This window comes from Brachyistius frenatus, unplaced genomic scaffold (genome assembly GCF_029030835.1).
Source record: "Brachyistius frenatus isolate BFR_SWC_R1_liver_20210118 unplaced genomic scaffold, ASM2903083v1 Contig_12, whole genome shotgun sequence".
NCBI classification, from domain to species: domain Eukaryota; kingdom Metazoa; phylum Chordata; class Actinopteri; family Embiotocidae; genus Brachyistius; species Brachyistius frenatus.
Window position 1 is genome coordinate 5,253,153 of NW_027210611.1, and position 19,701 is coordinate 5,272,853.

At 39.4% G+C, this 19,701-nt stretch overlaps 1 protein-coding gene across 1 annotated transcript; it reads right to left on the bottom strand.

Annotated features, from left to right (window-relative positions):
- Window positions 1-361: 361 nt before the first annotated feature.
- Window positions 362-14,754, bottom strand: ap1m1 (adaptor related protein complex 1 subunit mu 1). Its single transcript, XM_069692407.1, has 12 exons — window positions 14,555-14,754; window positions 13,581-13,737; window positions 13,386-13,453; window positions 13,130-13,260; window positions 11,883-12,030; window positions 11,553-11,679; window positions 11,140-11,282; window positions 8,432-8,503; window positions 7,973-8,131; window positions 7,568-7,693; window positions 1,611-1,686; window positions 362-1,213 (listed from the first exon to the last, which is right to left on the bottom strand). Exons 1-12 carry the CDS (start codon window positions 14,594-14,596, stop codon window positions 1,191-1,193), a joined length of 1,272 nt encoding a protein of 423 aa, XP_069548508.1. The 5' UTR covers window positions 14,597-14,754; the 3' UTR covers window positions 362-1,190.
- Between the last annotated feature and the right edge of the window lie 4,947 nt (window positions 14,755-19,701).

Below are 19,701 nucleotides of genomic sequence, written 5' to 3' on the forward strand. Positions count from 1 at the left end.
GCTGGACCATCCTACATTTTTCTCTAGCACGTCTGCGAACGTTGACCACAGCTTGAGTCACATCCTTCCCAAGCTCGCCTGTGTGTTTACAGAGTGCTTGCACTCAGTTGCCTATGATATCACGGGGCCCGGGGTATATTAAAGAGTCGCACTGTTTGAGAAGACCTCCAGGATGGGGTGGAAAGAACCATCCATGGTTAGAATCAACCACAAGCCAGATACGTGAAACCGTCCACAGTTTCCCCGGCGTTCAGCAATCCTCATTGGTCTGCAGGACAGGTGCCTCAATACGACACCGTGACAGCTCACCGTGATGATCGCGGTGACATCACACACAAAATGACGCAAGCAGATGATGGAACAGTTTTCTCTAAATAGACATTTATTGATTTGCAATAGCGTGGTTACAGACAAAAAGAAAGAAAACAGGTGTTGGGGTGGAAAAGGGAGATTTGTAACTGGTATTCGGCTCAGCGTGCAACTTAAACTCGTCGCGTTTAATACTATGCTGCAAAGCTGAATGTCCTGGGAGTCAAAAAAAATAAAAAGCACAACAGCCAAGCAGGAGGGCATTGCTCTGGCATGTATCAATGGCATCGAAAAGAGGTGATGATACAAAAAGAGCAAACTTTTAATTTACAGTATTTTTAACTAATAACACTGAACTGATCTTCATTAACATGTAACAAATATATACAGATAATCAACAAACAGGAATTGTGGCAGAACAAAGCAGCTTCATACAAAAAGTAGACTGAGTCTGTCAACCGAGTGTGTTATTGACCTGTGTGCAGGTGATTACAGTAACTCGAAATGAGAATTGTAACGTACTCTTTTAAACCCTCTGCAATAGATTGTGTACAACTCTGCACTGTATCAGTTGATGTAAACATTACTCCTGCTCTCCTTCGCCTCCCTCACACAAGGAGCCACACAGCAGGAAAACATGATCTTGTTTTTGAACCTCGCCGAATTTAAGGCTCTAATATTTGCATTGATCGTAAATGAATATAACTTCCAACAGATACAAAACTAAACGAACCCAAAAAAAAAAAAAAAAAAAAAAAAAAAAAAAAAGAGATACTGACAGTCCTCCGGTCTCATGACTGCCACCTGCCATTGATAGCACATTAGCGGCTTGACTCCACCCCATCTGATCAGCACCTGCCTGCTGCCGGCTGAGGCGCCGCCTACTGGGTCCGGAGCTGGTAATCTAAGGAGGAAATGGACAAGACTTAATCAAATGGACAAAGAAAAAGAGCGAATCGAAGAGAAATCAAGTGGAGGCAGCTGATGCTTTCCACCCAGAATGAATGGAATACAAAGGAAATGAGATGAGGATGTTTGGCAATTAGTGGCAACATTAGCGAAAAGACCAACATGTGCAACCTCGGTAATCTCTGAGTGAAGATCAGGGAAGCTGAAAGTTCACTTTCTCACATTTCACAGGACGTTGCCACATTGCCTCATGTTCTACAGTGTATCCCCTTTTCATAGAACTGCATCAGTGCACGGCCAGTTCCCACCACATTGCACCACATTGCCCAACTGTTGCCTAATACCTGCACATATGGGCACTCTGCACAAGTGCCCGTGAACTCTTAACCCACCTCCATTTTGGGTGATGTAGCGCACCCATGGCAGCGCCTGGTATCCACTCTTCTCAATGATCTTCAGGTAACGCACCTGTCGGGGAAATCGAGAGAAAACAAAGCTTTCATGTACACGTTTGTAATAAACAGAAAAAAAAAAAAAAAAAAAAAAAGAGGACATTTTGCTACACATCAATAAATCATCTCTGAAACTAGATTGGTTAACATTTTTATATTTGTATTAATGCAGCAAGGGAACTAAGCATCTCTTTAATCCATGAGATATTTGCTGACAAGTCCTTTTAAATGGTAAAAATACACCATTATAAACATTTTCATTCACAGTCTGAACTGCTTAACATGAATCTGTGATGTGCAATCTGTCACGGGTCTAAGAAAAATATAGATGCAATCATACCTACAGGAAATTTAGCACCAACAATTCACCGAACCAGCGTGTCTTTAAACTAAAGGACAAACCAGAGCACCCAGTGGAATCACATTCAGCAGAAAATGCAAAATGACATAGCGACAAAACGAAGTATGAAAACGATTTTCATTGAATTGTCTGCTTGATTTCTTGGTGTGCTGTTGGTGCAACGAGTGCTCCCAGAAAGCAAGGCCCAAAGGACATGAAGGGGATACTCACAACTGCAAAAAATGAACTGAAGATGGGGGTTGAGTTCCAGCAAAATCTCATCAATCAAAAAATTAAATGCTCAATAGTTGGGGGAAAAAAAACATTTTGCTTTTGCTTGTGAAGAGTATAATTCTAATGTGGCAATTCTAATAGATGTACTTATTATTTCATTGATTGCTTGCTTGATTTATTGTATATTAACTGCAAAAACTGTACACTGTGTACACTGTTGCACTACTTTTGCTGCCATACTCAAATTCACTTTGTGAATATAGATCTGATGATGCTCTATTGAAGATTGTTTTTAGTCGTTGCATCTTAACGGGCGTAGACCTTGGGTTGATTTGAAAAATAATGAAATAATGGAGCAGCCTTTAATCAATCGGTATCGACCGCAACGTAACGTATATTGTGCGCTGAAACTCACTCGAGCTGTAAACAACGAGAGCCTCACCCCAATGTGAGCCAAGTGCAACGCCACGTTGGTAAATGACCACAGCAGACTTTGAAGATTTCGGCTTCAATTCCTCCATATTTGCTCGTGTCGTTCGTATCACATTATCTGGCTCTACTGCCGCCGCCATGGTTGGAACTATATTTTACACTTGACATCAACATCTTTGCACTTCGCCACCTTTCAGAGAGGCTGAGCAAACCTTCATGTGAACAGAGTTTCAATACTCTGTATTTAATAGTTGAATGGAAAAGTGACAAGTGCCTGAACCCAGCAGAACATGTCCGTGCAAATTTGTCATCTGTATTTTTTGACTTAAGGTAGATTTTCAGTGGAATACACCTTTAAGTCTGTAGAGAGCTGCAAGTTGTAGTAAGTGTGGTGTTGTTGATGAGGAAGCAGTAGTATGAGTCATACTGAGAACAGGGAAGCAGCTACAGAAAACAGCTTTCAAGGGAAACACAAAGATAATTTGCAAAACTGTATGTTTTTTTAAGCCCTGGGAAGAAAAAAAAAAATGCACATCAGCATAATCAAGATACAACTTTCACAAGCCATTAACTGACATTTCACCAACCGAGTGTTACCACAGAGCTGAATTTCGAGAAGAGACTCTAAAAATACTCTGCCAGCTTGAACATCCCTGAACACGATTGCATTGTTTTTCCTGTTTTTCAGGTGGGGGAAATAAAACTGCTTGAGAAACGTATGTCCCTTTAACATTTCGGTGTTTTTAGCATTTGTAAATGTAGAAATATCACTTCATTTATCTGAATAATAACTTGTATCATGGGTCGACCACAATTACATTGACAACCTACCTCTCTATGGTATGTCATTTCATCTTGTGGTAACAATATGTATGTGTAACTGCGCCCTAATTACAGACATATCTTTCATGCTTCAGTGCGCGTGTGCAGTAAAAACTTTCTCACAAACTTTTCAGTAGAAAAAAACCCCCAAAAAACATACGTCCTGTCACAATTTGCCGGGATGAGAGAATGGCCGTTTCAAATCTGACATGACCTCTGTCTGGGAGATGTCGCCATACCCGGCCTCCGTCGTGCCAGTTCCCAGCTGAAAGCAGGACAAACAGTGCAGGAATTTTGTGGGTCGAGCAGTGGCAAGGCTCTGGTAAAGGCCTCGGCACCGGCCGCCTTGTTATTACCGTCCACTACACAGTGAGGTCAGAGCGAGAGAGCGCCGTGGTCACCGGAGACGTGACGACAAACACATAGATGCGGGATCACCGAGTCTGCCGGCGCAGCACTTCTCCTGGAACCTCGCAGCCAAACATGCAGTCGGCTTGACCGTGGGTACGCAGTCAGCAAAACGGCATCAAAAGCCGTCCTCCGCAAAATATCATTATGGCTTGTAAGATGAGATGGGGAAGGCAGGATGTTTGTTGTATCTCGTTCGGTAAGTACAGACTACATGTGTGGTCTGGATTTATCAGGCTCTCGGGAGACGCTCTGCCCCAAAAAACATCTACCAACTTCTTCCCTCTACATCACCTCAAGAAGGAAGAAAGTTTGAAAGTATAACAGCAGCTCTGCTCTTGCTGCCACTCAGCCACAGTATGGGGTTTCACCATTTTCTAGTTAAGTTTATAAGGTTGGAGTTACGTGCATCATACATACTTCACATGTGCGCTCCACTACACTTAGTGGTAGAGTTAAGAGGAACTTTCTCATGCTTTGATATTTACATGTGTCTAATTAAACTCCACAGCCTCTTTTCACACGTAGAGAGTGGCGTTATAGGGTGCATTCGGGTCTGAGACCCAATCTGCTGTTGCCCTATAATAAAGGAAAGGTCACAGGGCTCGACACAAGCGTTTGATGGGAATATGGCTCTGAATAGGTTTCCTCTCAGATGGGTGGGTGCAGCATAATGTCAATACAAACACGTGGGACGTTTTTGGTCAATAAAGTGGAGCATTTTTTTGACAGTCGTACTGTGAGAGCCTTGAACAACCTGGGAACAGCTGCAATTCAAGCATTTCTTCTGATACATTATGTCTGTAAAGGCCTATTGCATGTAAACTCCAGGACAGAGCTATGAAAAACATTATAACAAGTCTCTTATCCTCTCAAACTCAACTACAACATCCTTTTTCCTTAAAATATTACAAATCAAAACTATAAATCGAGTTTAAAAATTAAAAAGTAAATGGTCTTTGGAACAGTTTGTTAGATTACACGTAATATCTTGTTGAAAAAAATTCATTTAGTGAATTAGTTCAAACTGACTGAGCCCTCTCCAGCAGTACGTTAGGCCCAAAACCTCCCTCGGGTGCACGGTGGCTTTGAGAATCAGACCTTTTCAGGTGGCATCCAGGAAGTTACTAAATAAACACCTTCTTGACATTTGGCCAGTTCAGAGGAGTTTCCAAGGTAGTAATGTTTTTAAGATGTTGTTTAGTTTGCAGATGTTTTTTTTTTTTTTTTTAGAACTTCCTCCTTCTTTTTATTCAAAGTTTGTGCAAATAAATTTAAGCAAAATGAAGGTTGTAAACAGACCATATCACTTCATGACTGACACTTCTGCAGGGTGTGTCCAATTTGAAGTGAACAGGAAACACAGAGTTTGCTTGTGTTTGAATAGAAGTCATCAAGGTTTACAGACAAACCACTAAAAAGAGGATCCATCACTAAAACTAAATGTACTGCTGCACCGAAACACAGATGAGCTCGTTCGAACTACAAAAATCACACAGACATGGCAGTACATGTGAAATACTGCAAATAACGTTTGTAATATGTCTATTTTGTGTCTTTTAAAATGTATTTCCATTCTTAAAAATGATGTCGACTTTTTTTATCCCCTCAACATGCGAAGCCGGTACGAACCCGCTTTTTTCGCTGCTCTCATTCGAGCATCTTGTTCATTTATAAATTGGCAAAGAAAAGTGGATTAATTCTGTCTGCTGCTAAATTACCTTGGAAAATGGCAAGCATTCTTATACTGCCAAAACCACCCCAATTACAAGTATCATGCAGCTCAATTAACTTGAGTTTGAGTCTGTTGTTTCCGAGTGGGCTGCATAATGGCCGTAGAACTTAATAACGTTTTATTGACTATCATCGGAAATGCGGAGAAAATGGAAAATATGACCTCTGAGCTCTTTCAATGAGAGTCATACAGAAAACAGTATTACAGCTTCAGATGTGACTGAGCGTGTCAGCAGGTGAGTGAAATCTCCAACAGTTTTGAAGAATGAACCATAAGTCGATCCCACATATTATTGTCAAAAATACGCTGGTTGTTCTTCAAGTGAGATGGAAAACAGGAGGTTTACGTACAACGCCAAAACGTCCACAGTCTTAAGAAGTCATTGATGCCCAGTAACCAAGCTTGGCCGACTCTAGAGATGTAATGCTGCACTTCTTTGACACACAAACTGGAATAATTAAATACCAGTAGTTCCAATATTGTTTCATTATCCATATTGAATGTTTGATTGTTGGAATCATTGATTATTTACAGGTATTCATAACACATGCATGGAGCTGCTTCTTACGCACACTTAAGAACTGACTTTTTGCAATGACAATATTGAAATTCTGAGGGAGTTATTGAGAGGTGGTTGTTGCCTACACACGTGCCCAATGACAATTTAAAATGCTTTCAAAATAAAATAAGTCCAAAATGTATTTTTTTTAAAAACCCACAGAAATTGTACAAAATATTATTTTAATATTTCCCCCCTTATTTTAATTAATAATCTACGCATTAAGATATGTAATCCTTTACTTTAAACTATTTACTTAAAGAAACAGTCTTCTTGTTGATTAAGCGGTGGCACTGATAGTTTTAAAATAAATGAACCAGTATTTTACAATGTCAGCTTCAAATGTCACCTGACCTCTAATTATTTAAATATTTGAAAGAATATTTGATGAGCTCTCGCTTTAGATAAAAAGTACAACAGTAAATGACCTCTGATGATTGTGAGACTGAAGTGTATTTCTGTAAATGTACCTGTTGAAAATAGATTTTCCTTTGATGCAACAATAGGATGTTTTCAAACTGAGTTTGCACAACTGCCATTGTTTCCTCACATCAAGACATGGGGAAAAACTTAATTTTGTGTTGTGGTGCTACACATATAATCACAGGACAACTGTGATTATACAGTAAGTGCAGCACATCTGTGCAAGTCTGTGGTCAGTAAGAGATTTCATTTAAACATGAGGGAAACATGCAGCATAAACATTCGCTTCTCTCTCAGTTTCACATGAATTACAATCAAAATCCAATAAATATACTTACCTGTTACTAACAATGACATTTTATATGACTGTGATTAACAGAACGGCAGAGGGCCAAGTTCAGGTTGATGAGCAGTTTCTCTATGGTTGGTTTAACAGTTGAAATTTTCTTTACCACAAATGGAGTCTGCGAGTTTAACAGTGCTCCCTTACTGCCCCCTCTGGCCAAAAAACGGCCCAGAGACGTGAATTGTTTAAATTCCTGCTCTGGAGAGACAGGGCAGATGTGCGACATTGCTACATACCAAAGGCCCTAACGCTAGAATAGTAATCAAACAGCAGGTGCAAATAAGCAGCATTTGCTTGAATCGACTCCCAGATGGTTTATTGTAAAGGAATGATAAATACATCTCGATTTACTGACCAGATTTAGTCAATTTTCTTGCAATAAACACCTTACTGTTTAGATTGAACACATTCTTTGTGGATTTGCTGTTTGGTACAAGCTGTCTGTGTGTGTGTGTGTGTGTGTGTGTGTGTGTGTGTGTGTGTGTGTGTGTGTGTGTGTGTGTGTGTGTGTGTGTGTGTGTGTGTGTGTGTGTGTGTGTGTGTGTGTGTGTGTGTGTGTGTGTGTGTGTGTGTGTGTGTGTGTGTGTGTGTAACATACCTGGATGCCTGAAGTGGTGAAGTACGGGATCTCAAACTTGACGCTGATTGGCGGTTTCCCCTCCTTGTCCTCAGCCTCGACACTCGGCAGACCAAAGTGGGCTCGCATCAAATACTCCTTTCCACCCTGTGACAAGTTGCAACACAAGCTCTTTAATGTAACACCAAAACTAACTTTTAAAAAAGTGCGTTACAGGAGACACTGGAAGGCCCCCGGCTGTTCCCCATTGTTTCAAATAGGAATATTTACAATGCCATTAAGTTTTTATTAACAGTAATCAAAGGACTAAAGTGGAACCTATGTTTTTGCATGAGAAGAGTTACGTAACCAACATAAGCAAACCACAGCCCAAACGTCAGATTGTAACCATCTGTATGAAACTCATGAGTCATTATTTGTGCTCACAGGGAAAGACTTGATTGACCAGACGATCTCACTGTTCTCAGGCACCCACTTCACGCTGCCCACTGTGGTCTTGAATTTGGGTGAGTCAGCGTCCGTTGGCACAGGAATGTGAATCTCCACGTTGTTGGCTGTGGAACGCCTCTTGAACTGACTCTTCGCCTAAAAATCCAAACAAGCAGGTTAAGTTTGATGTCATGTAACTGTCAATCGCGCTAATTAACCGTGACTTAATTTCCGTTTTTATAAACAAAGTATGACACTGTTAGGGTTCTCACGCATGACAACAAGATCAACAATATCAAACAGTGTCATAATCATTACGGTGCACGATGCTATGAGTGTGAACATACCGTACATCAGTCTGAACTGCATCCAACAACCCAGTCATGTGCAACTCCACCATGGCACTCGGGTGCAAATAAGATGGCAGCTAACGTACCAAGTTAAAAAGGGACATACCTTGATCATGTACTCGATCCGACTGTGAGAGTGCTTCTCAATGACGGACTCAATCCAGATCAAGGGCTTCACCTGAGACATGAACGACACACAGTTCACCTGTAAGCACACTTTGATTTACAGTTCATGTTTCTCACTTGTGACGAGCAGTTTGAATAACACATGACGCAATCACCACCTAGTGGGCAGCAGGTACTACTACAACGAAAAAAACCGAAAAAAACAAAACAAAAACATTTTAAGAAGAATAAGACATAAACTTGCTTTGTTTAAACACACGCTATCATAAACAAGAAGAAAGTCCTGTGCTTATGTTTGAATTGTTTGAACTCTGTATTGTGCAGGAAATCTAGGGGGAAAACACAGATTGCACAAAACCTGGGAAGTTTACAAACTGTGTATTTTGTAACATGTTTCTTAGTGTATCCAGTGTATATAGCCTGTCCACAACTAAATTATTAAGATATCCATATAAGGATCCAATACGAATATAATCAGCCAATAAAACGAAACTAAATCTTGATCCGTTAAATCTGCCAGTTATAATGTTGACAAAGATACTTTACATGGAAAGAAGGACGTTTTACAGCTAAAGATTAAGTTTGTTAGTTCTCCAAGCAAAACAAAAAAAGAAAAGAAAAAAAGATGAGTTGAAGGTGATGTGTTTTCTACATTATCTCAAAGTAGCGCTGGCGAGATGGACACCATCAAATATCACAATATTTTTGACCAAACACCTCAATATTGATACTGTGACAAATTGTAGAGATAACTTCACAATATTTGTGCGCTTTTAAAATATTTCTACAATGAGATTTATGATAAGTAATCATCAGTAATGTGGATATAATGCTAGAAGAGTTTGGTAAGATCAGAAAATGTCATCACTGTACTGTAAAGCAGCTATTTTCACCAGGAAAAGACCTAATCCATATGGTTTACTGGCTGACATGAAGACACATACAATATGCAATAAGCTTATACAGGTCAATATATTGACCTGGATTATTTATTGGTCAAATTTAAGGTATACAGAGAGAGATAGAGAGCGCTCAGGTCGGGAACTAAAACTTTTGAAGCAGATACAGATTCAAAAACCCATCAGTGAGTTTGTCAGCTGGTGTGCAGATCAACCCGGTGACTATCAATGTCTAAAATGCCTCAGCTGCTATGTTGGTACGGTATTTAAGAAATTACCGGCCAAGAAGATTTTATATTAATCAAAAAAAGCTTCTTTTAAAACCATTAAATTAAGAAATATGTAACTCTATGTTTTGTCACCACTGTACGACTTCCTTTTCAGCACTCTTAATGGCAAACCTATTTATTTACTTTTATTAACTGTGACAGTTAGTGTCCAACCAGTTTCACTTCATTTAAACAAAGGCTTGTTTGGCTGAGATCCCATTTCTTTGTTGTTTTTTTTCCAGGCAGGAGTTTTGTGCATAAATATTTACTATACGTGCTGACTATGCTTTTCAAAAAGTAGCTGTAAACATCTTTGCACAACATAAGCCTTTGAAAAGGATAGTCTCTGGGATTTACAGTTACGCTCCAGGTGTTTATTTGAGGAGCTGCTATGAATTAAAAAAGAAGAAACATAGAACAACATATGGCTGCAAGTCATAATCACAGACGCAGAACTGAAGTGAATGGTCACGATTCACCTGCTTTCACCACAATTATTTGAAATGCTGCTGAAATGATGGAGTAATTAAAAATGCAGACTTTTCATCAGATGAGTAGTTTTGGAAATGACTGACACATTCTGCAGAACTAAACTTAAATATTATTCAAGTAGTTTTCTGTTTTGCCCAATGATGCAACAGTATTGCTGTTAACTGTTGCTCTCAATGAAGAGCCCAGTTTTTTACAGTCAGCATTTTTGGATTTTTTTTTATGAAGTTCTACTTATCGAGAGAGTATATGCTCCTCTCTCGATTACTGGCTCCACTAACAGTTTATCGTCTTGGATCTCTATGCTGTTCTTTTCTTTCTCTGCTCTCCCCATATAAACTGGTCAAGTTAGATGGCCGCCCATCTGGTTCTGTCTGAGGTTTCTTCCTGTTAAAAGAGTTTTTTTTTTTTCCCCTCCAAGCTGTTGCTCATGTGGAAATAATTGAATTGTTGGATTCCCCTCTATAAATGTTATAAAGTTCTGTTGTAAATACTTTGCTGTGATAAGGGCCTTGAAATAACTTGTGTTGTGATTTGGCGCTATGCAAATAAAATTGAATGAAATCAAATTATTTTTCAAAGCAGCTCTGTAACTACCAGGTCATTATTCAGTTATGTGGATCCTTCATAAGCTGTAAAACAGTGACTCCTTCAAAAGAAATAAAGACACCCACTGAGGCAGATAAGTTACAATTATTTAATTCTTATAAGTGGCTTGGAAACTCTGTTCTAACTGGAGGTCAGTCTCCTGTTGTGAATTCTGGGAAGAACCTTGTTCAAATCAAATTAATGACTCATTTCACGGTGCTTGTTCCACTCGGGAAACATACCACAATTTTCATTTTAACTGGATTAGCAAGTCTGTCTGTATTTCCTTAGTTTTCACCAGATTCTTCAGCTGTCACAGTGTCTTCTATGCACAATGTCTCTAAAGTCAAAAAGGCAAAAACCTTTCTGCTTGTCAGGTGTGCGAGACCATGTCAGACCCTTCCTCAGGTTCTACTCGGGTGGTTCAGAAACATATGACTCACGTGAGTGTTGAGGCGGTAGGACATGAGCTCGAACTCTCCGTCGGGAGGGATGAAGGAGATGGTGCGGTCGTTCTCAAAGCGAGACAGACGGACACACTGGTGAAACTTGACATCTTCCAGCTCTACTGATTTACTCTTCCCTCCTGCATAAAAGAACAGAGACTCTTGAGACGGATGGCCGACATGGGCATAAATCAGACCTTGTATAAAAAGTCCTCGCAAAGAACTTGATGATTTTCCCAAACAGCCTGGAGCCTTGAATGGATGACATTTATCAAAATTATGGCCGCTGAGACAATGTCTGGTTTGTTAAATTTGAAAAAGTAACTAATCAATTTAAACTTTCATGAGGCAGCTATTCACTGAATTCAAAAATCATTCATTGGTACATCTGCAGCAAAGAGAGAACTCACGTCCGGTGTTTTCAAACAGAACCTTGTCGTTGAGACCGAGCCGCAACTCAGGCATCCCAGACAGGAAGACACGCATCTTAATGGAGCCAACAATCTCACTGCGGAGAACATTTCCATTGGCACTGACCTGAGAGACGGGGGGATTAAATGTTTTAGTGGGTCAGAGAAACTCATCAAAGAAAGCGATAGCCTCTTCACAGAACAGAAAAAAGCAAGATCAACAAGCTGGACACTCAAGTGTGTTGTGACGCACACAGGGAGGAAGTTTACAATCACTGTGACTGCCATTCCTTAACCAACACAGGCCTTCAAAAAACAAGGAGTTCCTACCAGGAGGTTGACTGACTCAATGACGTCCAGGAAGACCTCGTTCTTCCTGTACTTAATGCCCTCTGACCTCCAGGAGACAGCGTTGGTGACTGTGGCTGGGGGTCGCGGGGCGCCAGTGTCCAGCTTGTGGCCCTCCTGGGTTATGTATCTGAGAGAGAAAAATATAAACACGGCGGCAAAACTGAGAAAAAGGGGAAATTAACTGTCTGCGGTGGCGAGTTCCGGGAAAGCATCAAAGGAGAACAGAGAATCTCCTGGTAACAAAGGAGGATTATCTGATTTATTTCTGAACTCTGTCTGAGAGCACAAGGGGAGGGGGGGGAATCCAGAGTTACACATCTGCCTCAACCACAGTCCTGTAAGATTAAACGATCATTTACAGTTTATTACGGTGAAGACAGTAAGCTCCTTTTGACTTGCTGACATACAGGAATGACAGGGTAATACCAGAGACACCAGTCAAAATAAACCCATGTGCTGCTGTGGTCGGCGATAACAAAAGGAAAAGTAGTCAAGATAATTAACGACACCAAAAGTTCATTATCGGGTAAAAATGTGGAACGCATGTTTGATTTAAGCATCTCATCTGTCATTCGGTTCACTTTGACATGTCTGTTCAATACCCCAAACAATTACTGCTAACATTTACATTATTTATTTCTTCTTACTGATGATGTGACAGCATTTCAGTGCTTTAACTATAACATTAAGAATGATAGACAATGTGACACTCTTGAAGGGAGACATTTTTCCAAATAAATGACAAACATTTGATTTTGTATATTTCCTTTTTTTCTGCTGACCTAAAAACTGTGACCCCAAACCCCGGGTTCATTCCAAACTGAATTCAGTGTAACATTACACTCTGTGATTGTTAAAAGAATATGTTCTTATCTTTTGATTTCCCACTAATCAAAAGGTTGGTGCTTCAATCCTCAGGTCCTGACAGACATTGAACACCAAGTTGTTCCTGATGACAAGCGAACACCTTGCAACTCTGCCACCATTGGTGTGTGAATGTGAGTGTGAGGCAAATTGTAAAAGTACTTTGAGACCGCTAAAGTGAAAAGGTGCAATATAGGTGCAGACCACTTACAATTTGTCTTTTTTTGTTTCATTTTATAGACTTATTATGAATCAAAAAATAGTCAAAGGAATAATCAACAGTGACATTGTTCATTAGTTGCACTACGAATAAATGTAAATCAAGTTAACTGCAGTGAGACTGCAGCTAAGAAGATACTCACTCTTGCAGAATCTTGCTGTCAGTGGTCTGAGGATAGCCGAAGTCCATCAGCTCATCCATCAGCTCGTATATGATGACAAAGTTATCTCTGATGCTCTCTTCCTCCAATTCTTTGAAATACTCTGAAAAAACCTGAGGAACACAACTGTAGCCTCATGAATCTGTTCATCTCCACTGTCAATATACCGAATATGGCTCTGGTAGTGTTTTGAAGTAAAACTGCTACAAATGAAAACAGATAAAGCCTTCGGTCCTACCTGAACAATTTTGTACAAGAAGGAGAAAACCAGTGAGACGCTGGCATTTTTCTTGGATGTCGCAACCACTGATGTGATTGTGTGTTAAGAATTTAAGCTGCAAGAGCGGGAAATTCATTCAACGCAAAACGATACAGCGCCAAGTGTTGACAAGACGTTTGAGTACAAACAGCATGAAGTGAAAAACATGGATACAGTAGAGGTTATTGTGTTTGATCCACATGAAACGGACCCCTCCATGGGCCAGGATCGGAGAGAGCGTCCCCTCCTCCTCTTTGTCCATCAGGAGGGTCATGAAGTGCTCGATCTCTGACATGTCCACATCTCCTCGATAATTTCGGCACACCAGGACCTGAGAGGAACAGACGGGCATGCTGCACGTGTGGCTTGTACTATCAAACAGCTGTAGCTGCAATACTAACGAAAACCTGGGGACTATCACGGATGTATGGTAATGGAAACACTATTAAAATGACTCAAAGTTACCAACAGAACCAAACCGGGTGTATTTCAATGTTTTCATTTGAACAAATGTGAACAAATAAAACACATTGAAACTAAAACACATTTAACCCTGCACTTTTACAACAAAACCTTAAACATTTTATGACTAGGAAAGCGTCAACTTGCAATAATATATATATATATATATATATATATATATGACGCACCTGCTACTTAAATGTTTACTTAACTAAGATACAGATGTGGGCAGAGGAGGAAACAAAAATGTTGTACTTGCATTTCATTCATGTCTATAGGTAACTTTGCTTATAACTTTTGGTTATAGTCCAAAATAGGCTGTATGCATATAATACCGGGCGTTTAATCTGTCTATAAACAAGAAGACTTGTGACTGCACATTTTGTGTGCAGCTTTGGAAACCTAACAGCTGGTCACCTGATTGTTAGCCAGCTAGTTTTAAGGTGATTATTCTCATCGGCATCACCGAAAGTTGACAGCTGTTGTCCGTCATGCGATTTCGATCTCCTTGTTCGGGCGTATAGTGCTTTTTTTTTTTTTTGGCTACGAGGCAAAGCCTTCAAACGGATACGATCTCGGGTACTCGCTGCAGATTGAGCCACATCATAATCTGTCAACGAGGAATGTGTCAGCTACGCTGCTCGCTGGGCTAACGTTAGCTTAGCAACGTCGCCCTGTTATCTTACCTTTCCTTTCAAATCCAAGACGTACACAGCGCTCGCAGACATCTTGAACTAATCAGGACGAGCTTAGTTCAGCTCGTTATCGGCAACGGGTTGATAATCTTTGACGATCACAAGTTCAGGGCTAAAATCAAAGCACAGACTTTCATTCATAATACTGAAAAGAAGAGAAACGACCCTTCCCTTTCGGTGACACCGTCCGCGCGCCTAACGGGCGCCCCCTGTGGCTTCGGAGGAAGTACTGCACGTGACCGGCAGACGTATTTGGATGAATATTTATTTCTCTGGAAATACTGGTGGCAAGTTGGTGAAATTTTTCGCGTTTAAGTGTCAGGTCAGTAAGACCAGAACTTGATAAAAAAAAATAATAAAAAAACAATTAATAACTACATAGCTACACTGATCAGCCATAACATTAAAACCACTGAAAGATGAAGAATTTAGTATAATACAACAGTCCTACAATAAATACTGCGTTCGCAAGGATTATAATGTTTGGTTGTTATTCAGTCTGATTGAGAGAGGTGTTGGTTTATCTAAATGCTCCCTCCCATTTAAATTAATAGGTTGACAAAATACGAGGAAAACCTGTCAGTGTAGTTTCCAAAATGACCATAACCAACACATTTCGCAGTCAGAACAAAAGACAAACGAACATTATCATGTTGAGAGAGGATTTATTGCTGGGCTGTCGTATTATACTTAATGCTTCACCTCTCAGTGGTTTAAGTGGTTAGGTTAGGGTTAGGTAGTTACTTTATTAATCCCCGAGGGGAAATGTTTTCGCTACAGCAGCATACAGGAAGCAATAGATAATAATAGAATAATAGAAAGCAATAAAATAGCAGTAAAATTGGTTATGGCTCATTGGTGTATATAAGTATAGTGCATTTTTTGTCATAGTTTTTCTGCTTACATTGTCTGTAAAGACTCTGAAGCACTGCACGTGGCAGCCTCACAGAGCTTTCAACAGGGCTTTCTGGCTGAGTGCATACCAATGACTGAACGCATCACCTGTTGTTATTATTGTCATGCCAATATTCATTTAATTTCTGCTGGCATGGAATGACATTGTTGATAGACTAATGGAAATATCTATACTCAGTTTCACATAGCGAAAAAAAACAACCTACAAAATTGTTGAGTATGGTTAAAATTAATGGTAATTCTAAACTAGACATAAATTGACTAGGATAAGTTTAGAAATATTGATTTTACAGTCAATGCACACACTTAAAAGTGTAAATAATCTGTCTCCTCTCATGGTTTTTGAGATTTATTTTTGTCTTGTAGCTTCCCCTACTGGAGACAAGGATGCTCTGCACTAGACATTTGTTTTTTTAAGTATCACTGCTCTTACCAACCGATGATCACCACAAGATAGCACCATTTTCAACTGTTTGGATTTTTCGAGCTCAAACTAAAATAGTGGGTCCTAATGAAATCATGCAATAAATAAACATGTCTGTTTATACAGACATTCAATCATAAAATATACATAAGTTGTAAAATGACATCATCATTATCTTTCATCTATGAGAGTTTCTTGTGATCTCCTAACATTTTCATCTAAACTTTGTAATTTCAGGCACTGATGTTAAGTGATAACACCGGACTTGCAGTTGGTGATCCAGTTCATTCCAAAGGTTTGATGGTGTTGAGATCAGAGCTGTGGGTGCAGGCCAATGGAGCTCTTCTACACCAAACTGTGAAAAACATTTGTTTATGAACCCGACCTTGTACACAGGTATGTTGTCATGTTGATAAATCAACAAGCCTTCCCCAAACTGTTTAAAATATTAATGAAAAATGACTGTATGGTTTTGTGTTAAAAAGTTCCCCTCAGTTGTTACCAAAAACAGTCCTAAACTAAAAGTGCACAAACCACAATTTTCGTTTTGGTCATAGGGTCTCTTTGATAGCCTTTCTCATCTGCCTTGGGTGGTGAATTTAACAAAAAAACAGCAATTTTCATATGTATTCCCACTGTGTTGGTCGACAGTTGGTTCACTGAAATTGAATTTTTCATTAAACTGATTTAAAATGTTGACGTGACCCAGCCTTAACTCCAGTCAATCGAGACTGAAACCTAAAGCAGTGGATCATCATGCTGACTATAACCGCTGATGTGAAAAGCTTAAATAGCAGCCAGGCAACAAATACCGACTTCATCATTGGCAAAAAGACTCCTGGAACATAAGTAGAAGAGTAGTGCTGCTTCATGTATCTAAAAATATAATTATTATTAATATGTCAGTGTATTATAATACACAAAGCTACTGGGGTAATTATTGGCTTAGCATTAAGATAACTTTAAAGGCCCAAGCAGCTGGTACCTTTCACCTCTGTGTATTGCTACAAACACATGGGACAAAATCTGCATTTCCATTGAATAAAATTACATGTAGATATATAACTGAAGTAAGGGCAATAAAAAAATAAAATAAAATAAAAAAAATAGTTTTATGAGGGAAAAATGACCACGATATCAGTTTATGTGTTCTTAAAGTGCACCAACTCCTTTAGGCATTAAAAGCCTTTCAGCACTGGGTTTGCACAAGACAACTATACCCTCTCAAAGTGGCAGATCTCTGATCCCTTGGCTGGTATAATGGAGTCTAGAGATTGTCAGAAGTCATAGATCCTACCGGACTGAGTTACAGAACCAAATATAACAGATCGCTCCTTTCCCTTGACCACTTCCACACTCTACACACAGTGTTTGTGTCTTTGTGCAGTTCATAGACATGTTTACAGAAGTCTCAGAGCTGAACAGGTTGGACATGTTTACACTTTAGTTGACAAATAGTCTTGTCTCAGTGCAGTATGAGTCAGAGCATCACACAGGTGTTGTATTTGATTTGTCAGACATGAAGCTATTACCACAGCATACCCTTAGATTATTAGATTCTCATTATTGTCTCGTGAGATGGAGCATTTATGCGACTAAAATCCATGTTATTGCTCTAGTTTGAAAACATTTCAGAGCCAACTCAGAGTACGCATTTATGCTTCCCTGACATTAAGCACTTAGGACTACTAAAACTGTACCACTTTGTATTCTTCATGGTAGCGCTCATGTAAACTCTAATCTGTTCCACCATGCCCATAGCTTTGTGATTTATACTTAGCAGGACTTTGACTCTACTCCCAAGACGATACTGTGGCTTTTGGGGGAGTTTTTACCATACAAGGAGAAGAGGAGTTTAGCCTGGTTTCCTGTGGGAGGGTTCTGATTTCTCTCACTCGTCTTCTGATTCACTGTCTCTATTTCTCTCTCCCTCACCTCCTCCTTCACTCTCCCTCTGCTCTCCTCTCCTGGTTCTGCTCCAATCCCCATTTCTCATAAAACCTGAACAAGTCAAAGAGATTCACCGAGTGAAAAAACGCTTTCAAAAATCAATATTTGCGACAGTACATGCTATTTGTAAGCATACCAGTGTGTACAGCCAGCATCCTGACAGACCAAATAAGGTCACCTCTCCTATCACTGAGTGTCATGATGTAGGCTTGTGTTGACCCTGTGAATTTAAAGCTATGAAACTGCCACTACTTTCATAAACTTCTGCCAAAAAAGGCTACAGTGTCCTTCTCCTGTTGGATAGAACTCTCATATTTCACCTACAGTAATGTCGGTCTCTTACTTTTAAAGGGAAGAAGAAATTTGTAGATCAATTTATTCCTTGATATTAAACTCCTTCTGTCAACTTCTGAAAAGTCTGAACGCCAGGAGTTGTCTATATTTATGTGACTGTGTATCATGAACTTCTTTACTTTTGTTGATGTGATTTGAGGTCAAACTGTCCCGAACCTCACAACAAAGGATCTCAGCCAATTTGTCTTTCCTGAACTAACAATAAACTCAGAATAATTGCCATATTTTTGGCTTTGTGACAATGTACTACCAGATAATCAAAATATTTTTTAATGGTTCATTAAGAACTCAGAAATGAACACTTACTCCTTTCGTTTAGCAGTAACTATACAAAATCTCTTTTAAAATCTCCAGATTTTGTGGTACATGTTTTTTACTGGAAAACAACAACATGCTCCTCAAACTCAAGAAGAAAACACAGATTTATAGGTTTGGTCTTAGTTTGCTCTTCAGTGTCCTGTGCCAAAGCATGGCCAGGATAGTATCCTAATAATAATAATAATAATAATAATAATAATAATAATAATAATTAAAATTAATCAAGTGGATAAATACTGCCAGTGGCAATGCAACATGAAAAAAAGGAAATGGATTTATCCAAGTTCATCTTCAGATGAATGGTGTTCTTTGAGGTTCCTTGTAATCTTTATTTTTAGCCGGGGCAGCTGGCACTGAAGAGCTAAAAACAAGCAGATGTCATCAGCACACACAAAGAAATATGCACCTCCCCCTCACTAAACCAATTTCAAATGTACTACTCTTTGCATTAAGATTAATCCTATAAAGATGAATCTTATAAAAAACACACACATATATTTAACTATTTATTCTGGTTTCATTTTTAAAGTTTGCTTTTCCCGTCATTTGATTTCTGATCTAACTTTCTGATCTAATAATCTGCAAACAAAGACCATAAAATACAGGATCCGTTTTCCAAATATACAATAGATGCATCAAACCATATTCCTAGAAATCGCCCCAGCAAGTTGTAGCACTACTTTTCATATTGTGTGGCATACAAATGACCAAAAAACAGATCTAAAGAAGGGTTTGTCAATCCAATAGTAATTAAGAGGATCTTAATTGCAGTGGACCTGTGATTTATGTCTGTGCAGCTTGATTGTAACACTGCGACTGCCTGGTGTAGATCATGCAGACAGCTCTTTCCCCCTAATTTTCTTTGGCTGGATCATTTTTCATACAGCCCTTTTCCATTCAGCGGTAAAATGAAAACTATGTCCTTTGTAACCAACTCTGGTATTAACATCAATTTGAACATTCCTAAGTAAGAACACAGGCAAATAGATAAGCCAAAGGGGGAAAAAGTAACTCCTACAACAAATGTGAACAATGTCCTATTTGATGTCTGAGTTCTGGATCATTATCCTGCTTCTTTATCTGCTATTCCTTCTCCTGTTCAGTCCAAAACAAGAAATCCGAACAAGGACATAGGCTGGCCATAACCAAAACATCGTCACCGTGTTGTTCCTCCGAA